At 43.8% G+C, this 18,397-nt stretch overlaps 1 protein-coding gene across 1 annotated transcript in view; it reads right to left on the bottom strand.

The window, feature by feature from the left end:
• Nucleotides 1-18,397, bottom strand: part of NSF (N-ethylmaleimide sensitive factor, vesicle fusing ATPase) — a 174,202-nt gene that overhangs the window by 113,128 nt on the left and 42,677 nt on the right. The window contains exons 4-6 of the mRNA XM_065422448.1: nt 10,773-10,812; nt 4,292-4,458; nt 3,103-3,210 (exon numbers count right to left, since the gene is read on the bottom strand). Of these exons, the coding sequence (XP_065278520.1) occupies nt 3,103-3,210; nt 4,292-4,458; nt 10,773-10,812 (315 nt within the window). The remainder of the gene's footprint in view (nt 1-3,102; nt 3,211-4,291; nt 4,459-10,772; nt 10,813-18,397) is intronic.

An 18,397-nucleotide genomic window follows, 5' to 3' on the forward strand; every position in this document is an offset into this window, starting at 1 on the left:
TACCTCTTCTACTCAAGTAAGAGTAAAGAGGTATTTTACCTCTCTATTTGGCACCGGACTACTGTGTCCAGTTCTGGTGTCCACAATCCAAGAAGGAGGTTGATACATTGGAGAGGGTTAAGAGAAAAGCCACAAGAATGATTAAAGGATTAGAAAATGTTTCTTAGTGTGTTAAATTCAAGTTCAATCTATTTAGCTTAACAAAGAGAAGGGTTAGAGGGAACATTGCTTAAGGGGTAACTTGATTACACACTATAAATACAAATAGGGAACCAATAGTTAATAGTGGGCTCTTCAGTCTAGCAGAGAAAGGTATAACACGAGACAAAGGCTGGTGGTGTGCAGACTGAATGAACAGTGCTAGCTAAAAATCTTCAATCAAGCGCATGAAAGGTAAGCAGACCTAGAGTGGAAAACACATTACCCCGGAGGGAATTCTGCGTCAAAAAACTACACATTCTGTGCCAAATGAAAAAAAAATTCGGCAGACAATGTTTTAAAATTCTGCATATTTTATTTGTCAATAAATAAATGTGGAGGCTTCAGCCTGGCAGTGGAGAGCAAAGGCCACTGGCTTCATGGAGATGGGAGATCGTCCTGCACTCGCCCCCCCACACTCCACCCATCGGCACACGAACTGACCAGTGAGGCTGCACCCGACCGTGACACAGTGCAAGGGGCAGGCCTGCCCCAGAAACACCCCAGGGCCCTGCCCCTCTGCATCAGGCACACCAAGACAGCAAGCGAGAGGGGCTGAGTCTCACATGCCACCCCCGCTTAGCCACTGTTCCAGATATGGGGCAAGCAGGCTCAGCCTGAAGGATCCAAGTGTGGAGAGGTTTAGTATGGGGGGATCCAAGTATGGGATGGGAGGGTTCTGTGTAGGGCAATCTGGGTGCAGGCAACTTGGGGCGGAGGGGTCCGGGTGTGGAGAGAGCTGGATGCACGGGGGCTTGTTGGGGGATTCTGGGTGCAGGGGGAATGGGACTCTGCGAGGGGATCCAGGTGAAGGTGGTTGGGGCTCAGCAGGGGGAATGTGGGTGTGGGGGGGATGGGGCTCAGCAGGGGGAATGGGAATTGGTGGGGTGGGGGTCTGGGTGTAGCTGGTAGGGGCTCAGTGGAGTGGGGGTCCAGGTGAGGGAGGGTTCCTTGGGGTGGTGCAGGAGGGGTGTTCGAGTGCGGGGGGCAGTCTGGGTGCACGGGTGGGAATCCAGATGCATGGGGGAGAGGCTCAGAGGGGGTCCGGATGCAGGAGGGGTGGGGTTCAGTGGGGGAGTCTGGGGGCGGGGGGGCTCTGGATGCAGGAGGTGAAGCTTGGCAGGGTGAAGATCTGTGTATGGGGGTATGTGGCACTCTATACCTCAAAGCAGCACACTGGAACCCCCATATTCATCACTGTCATATAATTATGATATGTTCCATACAGAGTATGCCTTGTGAGGTATCATTTTAAAAGTCAATCTGTTGAACATTAATATCCTGTTGGATTGTATCATTGTATGTGAAGTTACAAAGTTTTGCTGTGTGTGTGTTACTGAAACATGTTGTGAGGTTGGGAACACCCACAACCAGCCTTTCAGGTACAACAATGGAATAGCCAGATGCACTGATGGCCCACTGCAGGGAATCCACTCTCCCAACGACCATCTCAGAAAGAGCATGTATACAATGGAGACTGCTTGACTCACGTCACAGCAAAGATCTTTCCAGCAAACTGGAAGAAACTATAAAGAGGGGAAGTGACATCATGACTTGGCCTCATTCCCCCCCCCCCCCTCCAACTCAACACCTGGAAACACATCTGGAGGACAAAGACTTTGAACCGGGGGAGGGTGGTCCCGAGCTGGAAGGCAGTTTCACCTTGTGTATTGAAGATCTGTGACCCGTATATATCATCTATTCAGGTGAGACACTGCTAGATTCAAATCCTGTTTAGTTTATAGTACTCAGACTGAAAATTTACTTTTATTTCTTAGGTAACCAACTTTGATCTCCACGCTTACTACTTATTATCACTTAAAATCTCTCTTTCTGTAGTTAATAAATCTGTTTTATATTTTACCTAAAACAGTGTGTTTTGGTGGAAGTGCTTGGGAAATCTCAGCTCAGTTACAAAGGCTGGTGTGTGACCTCTCCACATCAAGGGAGAGACGGACTGGGTGATGAACTTACACTGGCCAGGTTTCTGACCAGGGCAAGACGGTACAGCTCTGGGGTGCAAAGCTGCGTGGCTAAGGGGAATTGGCTGGAGCCTCTCTATTGTTGCTTCATGAGTGGCTGAGAGAAGCATTCATGTAACTCAGTTGGGTATGTCCCTGCCTGTGGATGTCTGTGTAAGTGCAGTACCTGCCAGAGGTTTGTAGCTTGCAAACAGCATCATAGTGTGAGAGGGAGCCCAGGTTGGTGGGACAGATGATTCAGCAGTCCCACAGTCCAGGTTGCACCCCGGGAACCCCGTCACGGGGGTTGGGCGGACGGGGGAGCAGCTGCCCCTATAGTGATCCCCCTGCAGCTGAGGAGCAATGGGGGTAGGAAGTGGGGGGGAGAGGTGCATAGCCAGGGAGGTTTCTGGGGGTGGGTCTGACCCAGCCCCAGCTGCTCCTTGCACGGGAAGAGCAAGTCCCATCCTCCCCTGCTCCAGCCCAACCAGGACTAGCAGCTGAGTCTGGCGCAGGGTAGAAGCCACTGGCCGGGGCATCCCCAGCTCCCCACCCTCAATGCAGTCATTTGCCTCTCCACCAACTCCTCCGGGCACCTGAAATGACACACCCGCGCTGCTGGGGAGGGGCACGTGATAGCTCTTGCAGTTTCCCTTTGCTTCCCCATCAGAAGTAATTTTTCTGTGGGGAAGCAAAGAAAACTGCGTATGCGCAGTGGCACGAAATTCCACCAGGAGTAACATATGGATGAGAACGCCAAGAAGAATGATTATTTCTTTTTTTCCCCCCCTCCTGGTACCACTACAAAGAAGAGTTAAGTTGTTTGGGAACATTAATTGTGCATCTCCATTCCAAGCATGTCAGTAAAGTTGATGAGCATGAGAAGAGAATAAGACCCATGTCCTTTGGGATTAGTTTCTAGCATGAATTCCATCTGCCCTACCTTTTGTTTCTTGCTTGTGCCGGGCTCCCCTTTGAGAATGCTGGGATCCATGCCTTCAATATCCTTCACCAACAGGCCAAAAAGTTTATCGTTGAAACTGAACACAAGCTGTGGAAGGAGGTAAAGAAGAAAACCATTAATTTAACTTGTTCAAAAAATGCTAGGACTTCAATGGGAGTAGGGTAGGAGGGACAGGAACAGGATTTGAGGGAAGACAAAATCTTAAGCAAATAGTTGACTGAAAAAGAATTAGTCCACTCCTGTCACAACTAGTCAAGAGAATTAAAATCCTACTCTACGACACAAACCAACATTTCACCTTTTGCAATTAAATTCTTCAAAGATGGACAAATTGAAAACTGGCCAACAGTTACGTGTCTAATAAAACATCACAGGCAACGGGTTGGGGGAAACTGCAGAAAACCATTGACCTATATTTTGAGGAACAGATAGTTTAGAATATCTTTATCTGCAGATTAGTTTATTACAGAAGTTCTCTGAGGCTGTGACCCACTGTCCTCTCTTCGGCATGGAGTCGAGCACAGTGATAGTACTTAGCAAACAGTAAGGATTCGTAAAAGCCATTATCTCCTCAAGGACATAACAGACCCTTGGTCAAACACTTATAACAGATAACATTTAAACCAATATCTTAAAATAATAATAAATGTTTGCAACTCTACGGAACCTTACAGCTGAGGATCTCAAAGTGCTTTAAAAGCAATAGCTTAAGTCTCAACCACCTTCCAAGACCCGCAAATGTTCCTATTTTACTTCTGGGAAACTAAGGCACAAAGCGATTAAGTGACTTGCCCAGAGTCGTACAAGAATTACATCCAGTTACATCAAGTCTGAATTTGACCCAAAATCTGTGGCCAAGTTGGCATCAGAACCCAGATCTTATAAGGCTTTGATTTTCTTTATGGGGAGGGCTATGGAAAAGTCAGGTTTTGTACCACTTTACTAAGGTTGTCCCTACAGACAATGAAGCACTTATTGTTATAGACAATCTCTGACAGTGCGACACGCCCTCTTCTCAAAGTGATGGGAATGCTCAGCAATGCCAACAGTTTGGTTAAACATTCCTTAATATTTCATAATACAGAACCTACCAACAGTATGAGATTTGTCACCTCAAGCACTAGAGTTGGATGGAAGTGATGGAAACTACAGCAATGAATTCACACACCTGTTGTCCTACTGAGAAAGCCAGGCTGTTGAACTGCTGGATGAATTCAGCAGCCATCTTGTCTGTGTCATACGGGTTGGCATCAATGCTCTTCTTCTGCAGAAAGTCTATCTCAATTGTCATAGTGCCGATGCACTGCTTGGTCTTGTCGAAAGTGTATGGGGAGACTGGAAAAAAACCACATATTTCAGCGTGGTGAAATCCCAGTATAACCTTGACAATGCACCTAACATGCTGTAAACTGGATTGTACACTCTCCCAGCTATATACAGGAATACCACTACTATAGCCTAGCAAGTGTGATTCATAGAAAACATTTCACCCAACGCTTGAAAAATCCCAATTACAATATAAGAATTTATTTCTATTATAATAATCATCTGGTTCTTTGCAAAAATTCAGTCTACTTGTTCAGATAAAAGTTCTTCATTGATCTGACGGTAGAAGACAAGTGCAAGAGAAAAAAAACAAAGCAAATGGATCTTTACATTGAAAAGCACTACAGTATGTTTAGAACTTGGAATCAGAGTCCCCAGAATACCTGCTGTATGTGATCAAGTATCCCATTTTACAACTTCATCAAGGTTAAAATGCACAGTTTAATGCTGAAGAATCATTTGTGATTGCATGATAGGTTTACATTATAAATCTCATGTGCTTCCAGAATGGTATTTAAATACTCTCAAACAAGTCACTGGAAATGCTTAAAACACAAGAGAGACACCTGTGTAAAAGATTTGCATTAAATCCACAAAAGCCATCTAGACCACTGGGCTAGCACGGTAGTACAACTGGCAAACACTTCGTACTTAGATAATGCCTTTAAACCATGGTGTTTGCAGGAGGTCATTACATACAATCTGCATAACTACCAACCATGTGCTCAGTCCACAAGGGCCACAGTTGCCTCCCTGTCTCCAACGGGAGGAATCAGTTTGAGATTGGGACTCACTGAACCTCAGAGCACACTCATCCTCCCTCCCCCACTTCTCCCAACACCACCCTGAAATAACAGAGCTGGCAGTTGTGCTTGAGGGATCTGGGGCAAAATCAGTACTTGGTCCTGCTAGTGAAGGCAGGGGGCTGGACTCGATGACCTTTCAGGGTCCCTTCCAGCTCTCTGAGATCCCTTTCCGCAGTACTCCTTCCTAGGCAGTCATTTCCCACTTTGTATGTGTGCAACTGATTGTACCTTCCTAAGTACAGTACTTCGCATTTGTCCTCACTGAATTTCATCCTATTTATTTCAGACCAGGTCTCAGTATTCTATATAACTACACCCAAAACATTCTGTAAAAGAATGGTGAAGCTATAGTCAGGCATTCAAAAGTTAGGAAATGCCAGAATTAAGTTAGCCTGTGTAAATCTTAGCTTGGGCTCCTTGTGTGTGTACATAAGGGCAGCCTTCCCCCTCACCACATAGAAAAACCTGGGCAGAGCCAGACACCTACCATAAGGAAGAAACACTTTGCAACTGAAGTCAGCTATAAAAACGGATCAACATTCTTGTAATGCAGCAGCCATGAGTAATTTTAATCTATCCTGACATTAAAACTAACAAAACTCATCGAAACATGCATAGCAAGCCAGTCTACTACTAAATAGATAGTCAGTCAGTCTATGGTGTGAGGCAGCTTTTGTATCTTAGGGCTTGTCTACACAGGGGGGTGCACACTGCATTACACAAGCTGCAATAATAGTGTGCATACCGGATGGTATACCCTCTGTCAATGCACATCATTGTGTACACACAGTGGCAGTTTGCTGCAAACCAGGGGTATTCCAGGCTCCTTTGCTTTGCTACCGAGCAGCGTGCATTCTGGGATTTTTCTCACTGTGCATTGTGGGATACATAGTGGAAGCCAGGCTAGTTCAAAATTTTAAATAATCCCATGATTCATCTGTCTCCATACTTCCTTTAGGGGTGAGCTAGCACCATATTCAAATTGCTGTTGGCCAGCATGGATACAACAATGCTCCGCATTGCTATGCTGGCAACTGCAAATGTGCAGAGGCTGTTTGAGCTGTATGTCAGCACTCAAAGCCAGAGGAGTTCGGCTTTGGACTTCACCAGCTGCACCATCAAGCAGACGATGTGGCAGCAGCTCCTCCAGCTGCTAGAGGATCTTTAGCAACGGTAGAAGCAGGACGAGGAAGAGGAGGAACACACGGAGCAGTTGACAACAGAGAACCTGTTCCTGGAGGAGCTTCACCATGTGCAGCGCTGTCTCTGGGCTTGGGAAACCAACGCAGATTAGTGGGAAAGGATTGTTCTTCACACCTGGGATGACCAGCAGTGCCAAGAGAATTTCAGGATTGGGAACGCAACCTTTCTAGAGATATCTGCTGAACTGACTAGCACCTACAGCAGCAGCCTACCAATGTGCAGTGCCTCATAGCAATGGAGAAGTAGGTCACAACTGCCATCTGGAAACTGGCCACCCATGAATGCTATTGGTCCATTGCAAACGAACACAGCATGGAGAGATCGACAGTTGGCCACTGTCAGGCAGGTGTGTGATGCCATGAAAAAGGTACCGTCGCACCAGGTTATAAAGCTTGGTAAAGCTCAGTGTTATTTGTGATTTTGCACACATAGGATTCCCAAACTGTAATGGGACAACTGATGGGACCCATGTGCCTAGCATTTGCCCCTCCCCACCCTTAAGGCACAGAATTCATAAACAGAAAGGGGTTTTTCTCCATCGTGCTCCTGGATTTGTAGACCACCGTGGCAGATTCACAGATATAAATGCAGAGTGGTCTGGAAGAGTCTACCATGCTAGGATCTTTTGGAATTCAGCTCTATTTACATTAATGGAGAAAGGACTGTTGCCTCCAGGATAACTATGTCATTAATGATGTGGACAGGCCTCCATAACAAACCCGCCCCCGCAGAGAGGGGCGCCGCGCAGGACAGTCAGTGGGAGCCTGCGGCAGAGCAAGAAGGAGACAGCCGGCCGGGCGCGGCGACCAGCGCGGCCGAGGGACGGAGCCGTTGTGGGAGGCAGGACACGGTCCTGAGCTCAGGTGAGCTTCGCCCTCCAATGCCTGGGTCGAGAAAAAGTGAAACTAAACCCCGCAGCGCGATGGAGGGGAAAGGACTGGTGCAGGTGCCACTTCCAAACACCGACTCCCTCTCCCCCCCCCGATGGCACTGTGCCAATGCGGGGAGCCGGCCCTGATCCCCAGGGAGATCCTCACCTGCTCCCTGTGAGAGCCCAGTTCTGCCCTCCTTGCCCCTGGGTCCCCCGGAGGGCAAAGTACTCAGAGACTGGGAACGTTTAGAGACTGGGGGGCGAGCTGGGGGCATTCTCAGCCTCCTCCTTGTTCATAGGTTCCCCCGGGCCAAAAGGGACTGTTGATCATCTCCTCCGGCCCCCTTGTATTAATTCTAATGAACAATGCCACATTATGCAGTATTCATTTTTGAAAGTTTATAATAAGCGATGCTCCAGGGGGAGGGGAGGGAAAAGGGGGGGGGGCACAAGGTGGAAGTTTCGCCTAGGGCACAAAATATCCTTGCACCGGCCCTGGATGGAGTAAGCAGTTAGATTTGCTAATGAAGTATCTAACCCACATTATTATGGGCAAGAGATTGAACGGAACTTAAAATGTCATAGATTCAGATCTATGTTGCCTGGGAATGGGGGAGAACTGGAGAAGAAAGATAGCTGGGACTTTTTCTCCTGATACTTACTCAATTTAAAATTAAATTAAGCTGCCTATGCTTCCTCCTCCCCTGTACTATGCCACTTCCCCCACCAAAGCGTACTACGATTGGTGCACCTTGGAAGGCTTACCTGTTTTTCTCTAGTCTGCCCGAACTCCCAGGCCAAATCCTAACTGCTCACAACAACTTAAAACCTAATTCTGCAGGGCCGGCGCTTCCATTTAGGCGACCTAGGTGGTCGCCTAGGGTGCCAGGATTTGGGGGGGGCGGCATTTTGTCACCCTCGGCGGCAATTCGGCGGCGGGGGGTCCTTCCGCACTCCGGGTCTTCGGTGGCAATTCTGCGGCGGGTCCTTCACTCACTCCGGGACCCGCCGCCGAAGTGCCCCGAAGACCGGGAGCGCGGAAGGACCCCTCCGCCGCAGAATTGCCGACGACGACCGGGTGCGCGGAAGGACCCCCGCCTAGGGCGCCAAAAACCCTGGCGCTGCTCCTGTAATTCTGTAATGAGATCTGCTAACACAGACCCTTACACCTGAAAAGATTCCCACTGAAGACAATGGGACAGCATATAGGTGTTTAGAATCTGAAATAATGGATCCCACTACAGGACTGGAACCTCTGTTTATAACCTCTCGATGGAAGAACCTTTCCTTTGTGCTAGTTAGTAAAGCACCAGTGAACACCTATGGATGGGACAACACATTGTTAAATACTAGAGGCTGCAAAGGCTCTAAACCTCCAGTCCTTGCCAACACTCAGCTTCCCACTTCATCCCCAATCTGCATCGGAAGTCATCCAAATGTGTGTGTGTAGCATTTCCAAAGATCAGGCCTCCTATGTGCCTCAATGTGGATTTAGATGCCTAAATTTAGTTAGAAAAACTTGGCTTACAAACCAGATTCTTTTTAACTGCCCCCAATTTTGAAGCCCTATTAATTTGTGAGAGCTGTCTTCCCCAGACATATACTGTAGGAGTATGCCTTTGACAGGTGATCCCAAAATTAGTCAGAAAAACTACCTGGCTGAACAGAAAGCAAACTCCTAATAATCAACCTTAACAATGGGGTTTGTAATCAGAGTTTCTTGACACTAATTCCCTGGTCCTGATGGGGATGGTGTGAAACATTTTGTGCCACTGCTGAAACTAGGAACAATTCATTCATGCCCTTGAGCCATGCATGCACCAGCCATTTTTGCCCCAAGTTTGCACAATAGAAAAAAAGCAGGTGAGGGGGAAGATATTGCTCCAAAAAAATGACTTTTCAATGTTCAGTGTTCAATTTAACATCTCTGGTGAGCAGGCTCAAAGCCCCATACGTGCACATACTGCACAATGCACCAGTATAACGAAAGGCTTTTCAAGAATAGACTAAGCATCAGCTGGATTCATGAATATGTGCTATGGTGACTGGGGCTATTTAAATAAACAACAGATATTTTAGACTGACATTTGCCAAAATATTGCCATTCACAAAGCCCTAGGCTCCAGCAATCCACATACGCTGATACATTATATCAGTCCATGGCACCAAAAGAATCCCAGCACCAGTATGCAGAGGCATTAGACACTGGTAATATTCACAGCTAACCATGTAGTTACCTAGACCATGATCTAACTAGGAAATACATTTGTGCTTCCTGAAGAAACTCATGTGGAGCAAACAGCAGGTTATTTTATGATGTTGCTGTATTTATCTTGACACATTTTGTATCAATAGGTCATGTCAAGAAACCTCATCTTCAACCATTATGATGTTTGGACAGGACATTTTCAGACATGAAATCAAACTCTAAGAGTGATGGGGGATCAGAAGACTTGCATCCAGATATCAGAAGGACTTCTAGCCAAGGCCAAAAGGTACCAGGTATATTCAGGGTATAAGTGAAATATAAGAACTAATTAATCTTCTAACACAGGGCCTACAGGCCCTCAGGAGGCCTGCAAGATATTTAGCTTAGCCAAATTAGGCCTTAGTATTTAGGATAAATTAAGTTAATAATAAGCCTCTGAGCGTGTGTCAATGTTTGTGTTATGCTGCTGTTTGGATCATAATGATAATAATGAGATCAGTAGACATCACAAGATGACTCCTGGTAGCCTTCATGAAATGTTAGAGACTTCCTTCAGGTAACTGCCAGTTACTATGGTGATAAAGTGAAGAAAGTATTAATGAGTATAAGGAGAACTAATGAGTTAGCCTGTGAAAAATGAGGCACCCCAGAAATAGTGGGGTGTGGAAGTTCAAGTAAGCAAAAGGAGTTAAAACCTTCATAAATATGTATGATGTTCAATGGGCATGAGCATACCACATTATAAAAGCTGTATCCCGGCCTGTGCGCATGGGCAGAGGGGACACCAGTATGACAACCACTGGTGGTGATTATAGTGAGGCGAAGGATGACTGTGATGACTAATACTTTGGATTTTTCCACAGGCATGGTGTGACTAACGCAAATGCTTTACGTTCTGTATTGGCCGGTCTCTCCTTTACCAGATTGCAGTGTGTACTGTTGTTTGGCTAATAAAAGAACTATTATAGAAAAAGCATTATGTATTCTTTCATGCCCCATGGGGTCCCCCTTCTACTGATAACCTCTCTACTGTAGTCAGTCTTGGGGGCTGAACTCTCACAGATTAAAGTAGGTGTAAACCCTCAACTCGGAGTGAGTAATTGGTGAAAGTACCCCATAACTATAGATAAGGCTTCAGGCTGAAGATCTGGCATGCTCCAGCTCAGTTCAGCTTTAGTCTGTAAACCATATAAAGAATCAGCTTTGATAAGTTTATGTTAAGTGCTTGACCTACCATCTATGTCTTGTCCAATGGAGAGGCCGGCCCATTTTCTCTGTAAAAAAACAAAAACAAAAGTTGCAAAGAGACAACCATTCACCAGAATTACAGATACCAGCTCACAGGAGAGCCTACTTCCTCACGGTGAGCTTTAGGAAACATAGGAAGCCCAGTTTGAACAGCAAAGCAGATAGAATAAAACCAGGGCTGTTGATTAATCACAGTTAACTCACGCGATTAACTCAAAAAAATTAATCGCGATTAAAAAAATTATTTGTGATTAATCGCACTGAAACAATAGAATATCAATTGAAATTTATTAAATATTTTTGGATGTTTTTCTTCATTTTCAAATATATTATTTCAGTTACAACACAGAATACAAAGTGTACAGTGCTCATTTTATATTATTTTTATTACAAATATTTGCACTGTAAAAATGATAAAAGAAATAGTATTTTTCAGTTCACCTCATACAAGTACTGTAGAGCAATCTCTTTATCATGAAAGTGCAACTTACAAATGTAGGGTTTTTTTGTTACATAACTGGACTCAAACAAAACAATGTAAAACTTTAGAGCCTACAAGTCTAGTCAGTCCTACTTCTTGTTCTGCCAATCGCTAAGAGAAACAAGGGTTTTTTTACATTTACGGGAGATAATGCTGCCCTCTTCTTAATTACGTCACCTGAAAGTGAGAAAAGGCGTTTGCATGGCACTGTTGTAGCTGGCGTTGCAAGATAGTTACGTGCCAGATGCACTAAACATTCATATGCCTCTTCATGCTTTGGCCATCGTTCCAGAGGACATGCTTCCATGCTGATGACACTCATTAAAAAAATAATGCATTAATTAAATTAGTGACTGAACTCCTTGGGGGAGAATTGTATGTCTCCTGCTCTGTTTTACCCACGTTCTGCCATATATTTCAGGTTATAGCAGTCTCGAATGATGACCCAGCACATGTTGTTCGTTTTATGCAGGTTTTTATTGTACATAATTCTACATTTGTAAGTTCAACTTTCATGAGAGAGAGATTGCACTACAGTCCTTGTAGGTGAATTGAAAAACTATTTCTTTTGTTTTTTACAGTGCAAATATTTGTAATCAAAAATAAATATAAAGTGAACACTGTATACTTTGTATTCTCTATTGTAATTGAAATCAATATTTGAAAATGTAGAAAACATCCAAAAATATTTAAATAGTATTCTATTAATTTTTTAATCGTGCGATTAATCGCAATTAATTTTTTAAATCGCAATTGTTTTCATCGCACAATTAATCGTGATTAATTTTTTTAATCACTTGACAGCCCTAAATAAAAACTAGCCTTAATACGAGGTTAAAAAAAAGGCAAGAATGACAAAACCCTTACAGAATGTCATTGTTTTTCCATTTGATGGCTTTGACTGTACTGTTCTGTGAAACCATCCAGGCTTAATCCCACAGAGAATAGTTACAACAGCTCTTGAGACAGAAATGATTAAGTGCAGCCTTCTTAACAAAAGTGAGCTCATGACTCCAGCACATCCCTGATGATGAAAGAAACCGTATGGGATATTTTTCCTGCCATTCAGTTCAGTCCACTGCTCAAGCACACGCACTGTCTGAAGGTTAAAGTGGAGATGTATCTCAACAGGCAGAAAGAAGTATGCTACACTTTATGCTCATTTTAAATGGGTGATTGTGTGAAAACTCTCATTGGGGAACATATTTATAATGCATTGTATTATAGCTTATGTTCTTTTGAGATCTTTCAGTGAACGAGAAATTAGGTACTATAAAAAGATATTTAAGTGAATTTCAGTAGGTCTAAAGCAGGGATCAGCAACCTTTGGCACGCAGCTCACCAGGGTAAGTACCCTGGCAGGCCGGGCCAGTTTGTTTACCTGCCGCGTCCGCAGGTTCGGCTGATGGCGGCTCCCACTGGCCGCGGTTTGCTGCTCCAGGCCAATGGGGGCTGCGGGAAGCCATACCCAACACATCCCTCAGCCCGCGCTGCTTCCCGCAGCCCCCATTGGTCTGGGACGGCGAACCGCAGCCAGTGGGAGCCGCGATCGGCCGAACCTGCGGACGCGGCAGGTAAACAAACCGGCGGGGCCCACCAGGGGGCTTACCCTAGCGGGCCACGGGCCAAAGGTTGCCGATCCCTGGTCTAAAGGATTCTTACAGAACAGGACCCTATGAGGAGGAATGGACAAGTGGTTCAGTGTACTCTGAGTGAAATTCTATGGCCTGTGTTACACAGTGAGACTAGAATGATGATGATCACAACAGTCCCTTTCTTGGGGTCAATGTTTTGTGAATAGAATTTAACTTATTGATATGGTCTGGATTGTGGTTTGGATTACAGAACTCACTATACTTTCACCATTGCATACCAAAGCTAAACATTTCTCATTCCAGTGACAAAATCATTCTTGACCATAAATCTCTTTACAGATTTGCAGCCAATTCAGCCTTTTTAGTTCTCAATTTCTCGGGCAGAATTATTGAGATCTACAACAAAACTATTACTTACTGCTGAAACGTCTAATGTTATTCATTAGCTGGCCCTTTCAAAAACACATTGCATATAGTTATGTTCTTGAATTTCATTGTCTAGCCATACAGGGGTCTGTCCCTCTTTTGATGTATATGTAATTTCCATTAATATTAGTAGGAATTACAAACAAAGCATACTCCAATGTTGACTGTTGCTACTTTCTTGGAAAATAGTGCTATTGAATTAAAGAATCGCCAAACACTACTTTAGCAAGGTAAAATGTCAAGTGTTAGCAAGAATGATAACCTGATTGCCTAGGCCCAGAAACCAATGGAGAGTATCATCATATGTATAATGCAGGCTGCAATGAAATTTTTTTTTTTTAATCAGAAATTACTCAATTGAAAACATTCATTCATCAGCATTTGTAGCAGATGTTTTCAGCAAGATGAAACAAACTAAACTGAAAAGAAAATTCCTATTTACATTTACTCCTCAACACTGGAGGCATTTCCCTAGTTGCATTTTAAAAAGAAAGTCTCTCAGCAGCTATATTTCAAAGCAGGTTCTGCTTTATTCACTTGGTGAAGTGTATGTCAGCATGGCAGCACCTACTGGAAACTTGAATTTGATGTACATACTGCAACCCACTGCTGCCAAGCATCTTGTACTTCTAATTATTTTCCAGACTCCTGTGATAGAAGACATATATGGAGCATCAGTAGGAAAGGATTATGTTTTTCCCCGATTAAGACATAATGGAACATATGACACTTTACAAAATTCTGTACACCCACTCACCTTGACAAGCATATATTAACTTTTTCATCAGCATGGTAAGAGTGAGAAATTCATTTTTGTGCATACACTGATATATTTATGACATCTGAGGCTAACGTACTGCAGAGAATAGGATCTGAACCAGAAGAACTGAATGATTTAATAGATCTTTTCTTGCTCTCACATTTAGATTCTATAACAGAGGACAATAAGAAGCAGCTACAATGTATATGCTTATTCCATTATAAACTCTTAAAAAAAAAAAAGAGAGAGAGTAGTCAAGAGCCAACGGGAGGTTCGCTGCACCTATCTCAGAGTAGGCCAAATCCCCGAATAAGCTGATATTAATAAAACAGAAAGCATTTCTGGAGAAATGTTGGCAAACATGTTTTCTTTCATCATTTGAATGTGCTGAATCTGAAGATGTTTACCAAGCTGAATTCTGAACTTTAAAGCTAACATTTGTAACTTATATAAAATAGACAGTAAAGGAGAGCTACTAAATATGGAATATGTTACTAATTTGGAATCCTGTGCTATGAGAAAATGCAGGGAGCGATCTCTGGTCACATGATGATATGCACTTGAATTCTGTTAAAACAACAAGGAGTCTGGTGGCACCTTAAAGACTAACAGATTAGTCTTTAAGGTGCCACCAGACTCCTTGTTGTTTTTGTAGATACAGACTAACACGGCTACCCCCTGATACTTGAATTCTGTTGGTTTTGCAGTAAGGACGACATTTAGTAGTTAAGTATCAGAGGGGTAGCTGTGTTTGTTGCTTTTTACAGATCCAAACTAAGAGTTGTGGCACCTTATAGACTAACAAATGTATTGGAGCATAAGCTTTCGTGGGTGAATACCCACTTCGTCAGAAGCACATGTGGATATTCACCCACGAAAGCTTATGCTCCAATACATTTGTTAGTCTATAAGGTGCCACAACTCAGTTTCATTTAGTAGTTAGTTTACTCAATCTTTTTCATTGTTGTATGTAGTGTTGTTGTAGCCATGTCGGTCCCAGGATATTAGAGAGACAAGGCGGGCAAGGTAATTTCTTTTACTGGACCAACTTCTGTTGGTGAGAGAGACAAGCTTTCAAGCTTACACAGAGCTTTTCTTCAGGTCTGGAAAACTTACTCAGTGTCACAGCTAAACACAAGATGGAACAGACTGCTTAGCATAAGTAGTTAACACACATTTAAAACTTGCAATGAATCCACACCAGCATAAAAGCAGTGTGATCATGTTAATGAAAATAAAGTGTTAATTACACTTCAAAGATTCAAATTATTCACTAGTGAGCCAGCCTCCAACTGCAAAACATTTCATTGGAGGATTTGGTTATGGAAGCGATTCAGGAAGCTCTGCTGAAAGCAGAAATATTTGTCCAGGAGCAGCTGAATACCTTTATTCAGGAAAAATAACAGGAGTACTTGTGGCACCTTAGAGACTAACAAATTTATTAGAGCATAAGCTTTCGTGGGCTACAACCCACTTCTTCGGATGCATATAGAGTGAAACATATATTGAGGAGATATATATACACACATACAGAGAGCATGAACAGGTGGGAGTTGTCTTACCAAGTCTGAGAGGCCAATTAAGTAAGAGAAAAAAAACTTTTGAAGTGATAATCAAGATAGCCCAGTACAGACAGTTTGATAAGAAGCAAGTGTGAGAATACTTACAAGGGGAGATAGATTCAATGTTTGTAATGGCTCAGCCATTCCCAATCCCTATTTAGCCCTGAGTTGATTGTGTCTAGTTTGCATATCAATTCCAGCTCAGCAGTCTCTCGTTGGAGTCTGTTTTTGAAGTTTTTCTGTTTTAAGATAGCCACCCGCAGGTCTGTCAAAGAATGGCCAGACAGGTTAAAGTGTTCTCCCACTGGTTTTTGAGTATTATGATTCCTGATGTCAGATTTGTGTCCATTAATTCTTTTGCGTAGAGACTGTCCGGTTTGGCCAATGTACATGGCAGAGGGGCATTGCTGGCACATGATGGCATATATCACATTGGTAGATGTGCAGGTGAACGAGCCCCTGATGGTATGGCTGATGTGATTAGGCCCTATGATGGTGTCACTTGAATAGATATGTGGACAGAGTTGGCATCGGGCTTTGTTACAAGGATAGGTTCCTGGGTCAGTGTTTTTGTTCAGTGATGTGTGGTTGCTGGTGAGTATTTGCTTTAGGTTGGGGGGTTGTCTCTAAGACACATCAGCCATACCATCAGCCATACCATCAGGGGCTCGTTCACCTGCACATCTACCAATGTGATATATATATATATATGTCTCTAAGACAACCCCCCAACCTAAAGCAAATACTCACCAGCAACCACACATCACTGAACAAAAACACTGACCCAGGAACCTATCCTTGTAACAAAGCCCGATGCCAACTCTGTCCACATATCTATTCAAGTGACACCATCATAGGGCCTAATCACATCAGCCATACCATCAGGGGCTCGTTCACCTGCACATCTACCAATGTGATATATGCCATCATGTGCCAGCAATGCCCCTCTGCCATGTACATTGGCCAAACCGGACAGTCTCTACGCAAAAGAATTAATGGACACAAATCTGACATCAGGAATCATAATACTCAAAAACCAGTGGGAGAACACTTTAACCTGTCTGGCCATTCTTTGACAGACCTGCGGGTGGCTATCTTAAAACAGAAAAACTTCAAAAACAGACTCCAACGAGAGACTGCTGAGCTGGAATTGATATGCAAACTAGACACAATCAACTCAGGGCTAAATAGGGATTGGGAATGGCTGAGCCATTACAAACATTGAATCTATCTCCCCTTGTAAGTATTCTCACACTTGCTTCTTATCAAACTGTCTGTACTGGGCTATCTTGATTATCACTTCAAAAGTTTTTTTTCTCTTACTTAATTGGCCTCTCAGACTTGGTAAGACAACTCCCACCTGTTCATGCTCTCTGTATGTGTGTATATATATCTCCTCAATATATGTTTCACTCTATATGCATCCGAAGAAGTGGGTTGTAGCCCACGAAAGCTTATGCTCTAATAAATTTGTTAGTCTCTAAGGTGCCACAAGTACTCCTGTTCTTTTTGCGGATACAGACTAACACGGCTGCTACTCTGAAACCTGTCTTTATTCAGGAAAGGCTCATGATGCCAAAGGAGTGAAGTATCCATACCAGATTCCGTGACCCACTATAAAGGACAAGGGCTCTGACATTTTCCTCCCTCTATGCAGCTGGAAAAGGAAAGAAAATCAAAAACAAGGTAGTGGCTGATCAATGGCTGATCATCTCATATTACAGCGCCTCCGTACTGCCTATAATGTAGGAAGGATGGTGGATCTGTACAAAATATCGCATAATGAGCTAATGCCAGTTCCTCTTGCTTTTGGTAAAAGGTAAATGGGCATCTTAGAAGTGGAAATAAGTCTGTTATAATAGATGTTTTTAACAAACAGCCTTTTTCTTCCTGAGATAATCTTGATAGTACATCCTATCCAGTGATTTACAGCCAAGCACATGAAATAGCACTGGCGACCTTGCAAACATTTGTGTCGAGTGAGTTCTGCATTCTGGACAGCATTTCAGCAGGACTGATGTCATCTTTGAAAGGTACAAACAGAATTCTATTGAAGGAATCACGTGACAGAAGCGCTCCAAGGCTTCTAGGCAAATTCGGAAAATCATTGAGGACAGATCTGTTCCACTTCCTAACAGCTGGCCAGACTTCTTGGCCCATCCCAAAAATAAGGCTGATCTGGCTTGCTTCTTATCTGAAGAACTCCTAGTCAATGTTCCATAAAACTGTCATACCCAGAGAGTTCAAAGAACACTGTTCGGTTAAATCATCAAACCCAACGCTGGACACAAGTGAGTTGCAAACTGATTATGAAGGTGGCGACACCAGGATTGTACTGCACTGTATACAAACAGATGCTGACTGTGTAGTTGTGTCAACACAAGACACTGATCTTCTTCTGTTAGTGGAACACGACGACAAAATGCATTGCAGCAAGCTGTGGATGAAGGCTGGAACATCAAAAAAAACCAAATGCATTCCTGTGCATACTATTCAAGAGAAGCGTCTGCCTGCATTTCCTCAAGCAGACACAGAAACAGTACTCTCCTTCCATGCACTGACAGTCAGTGATACTGTTTCCTATATTGTTGGGAACAGCAAGAAAACTGCTTGGACAATATTCATGGAGAAACATGTACTCCCAAGAAACTGGGGGAAGGATGATCTACAGAATGATCATTTCAGCAGAAAAGTTCATCTGCAACACGTACAGTTTATCTGATGAGGAGGGCTGCGACGAGGGCCGGGTGATATTGTTCTCCAAGTGTCGACACCAGAGGCACTGCC

This window comes from Emys orbicularis, chromosome 25 (assembly GCF_028017835.1).
Source record: "Emys orbicularis isolate rEmyOrb1 chromosome 25, rEmyOrb1.hap1, whole genome shotgun sequence".
Classification (NCBI taxonomy): domain Eukaryota; kingdom Metazoa; phylum Chordata; order Testudines; family Emydidae; genus Emys; species Emys orbicularis.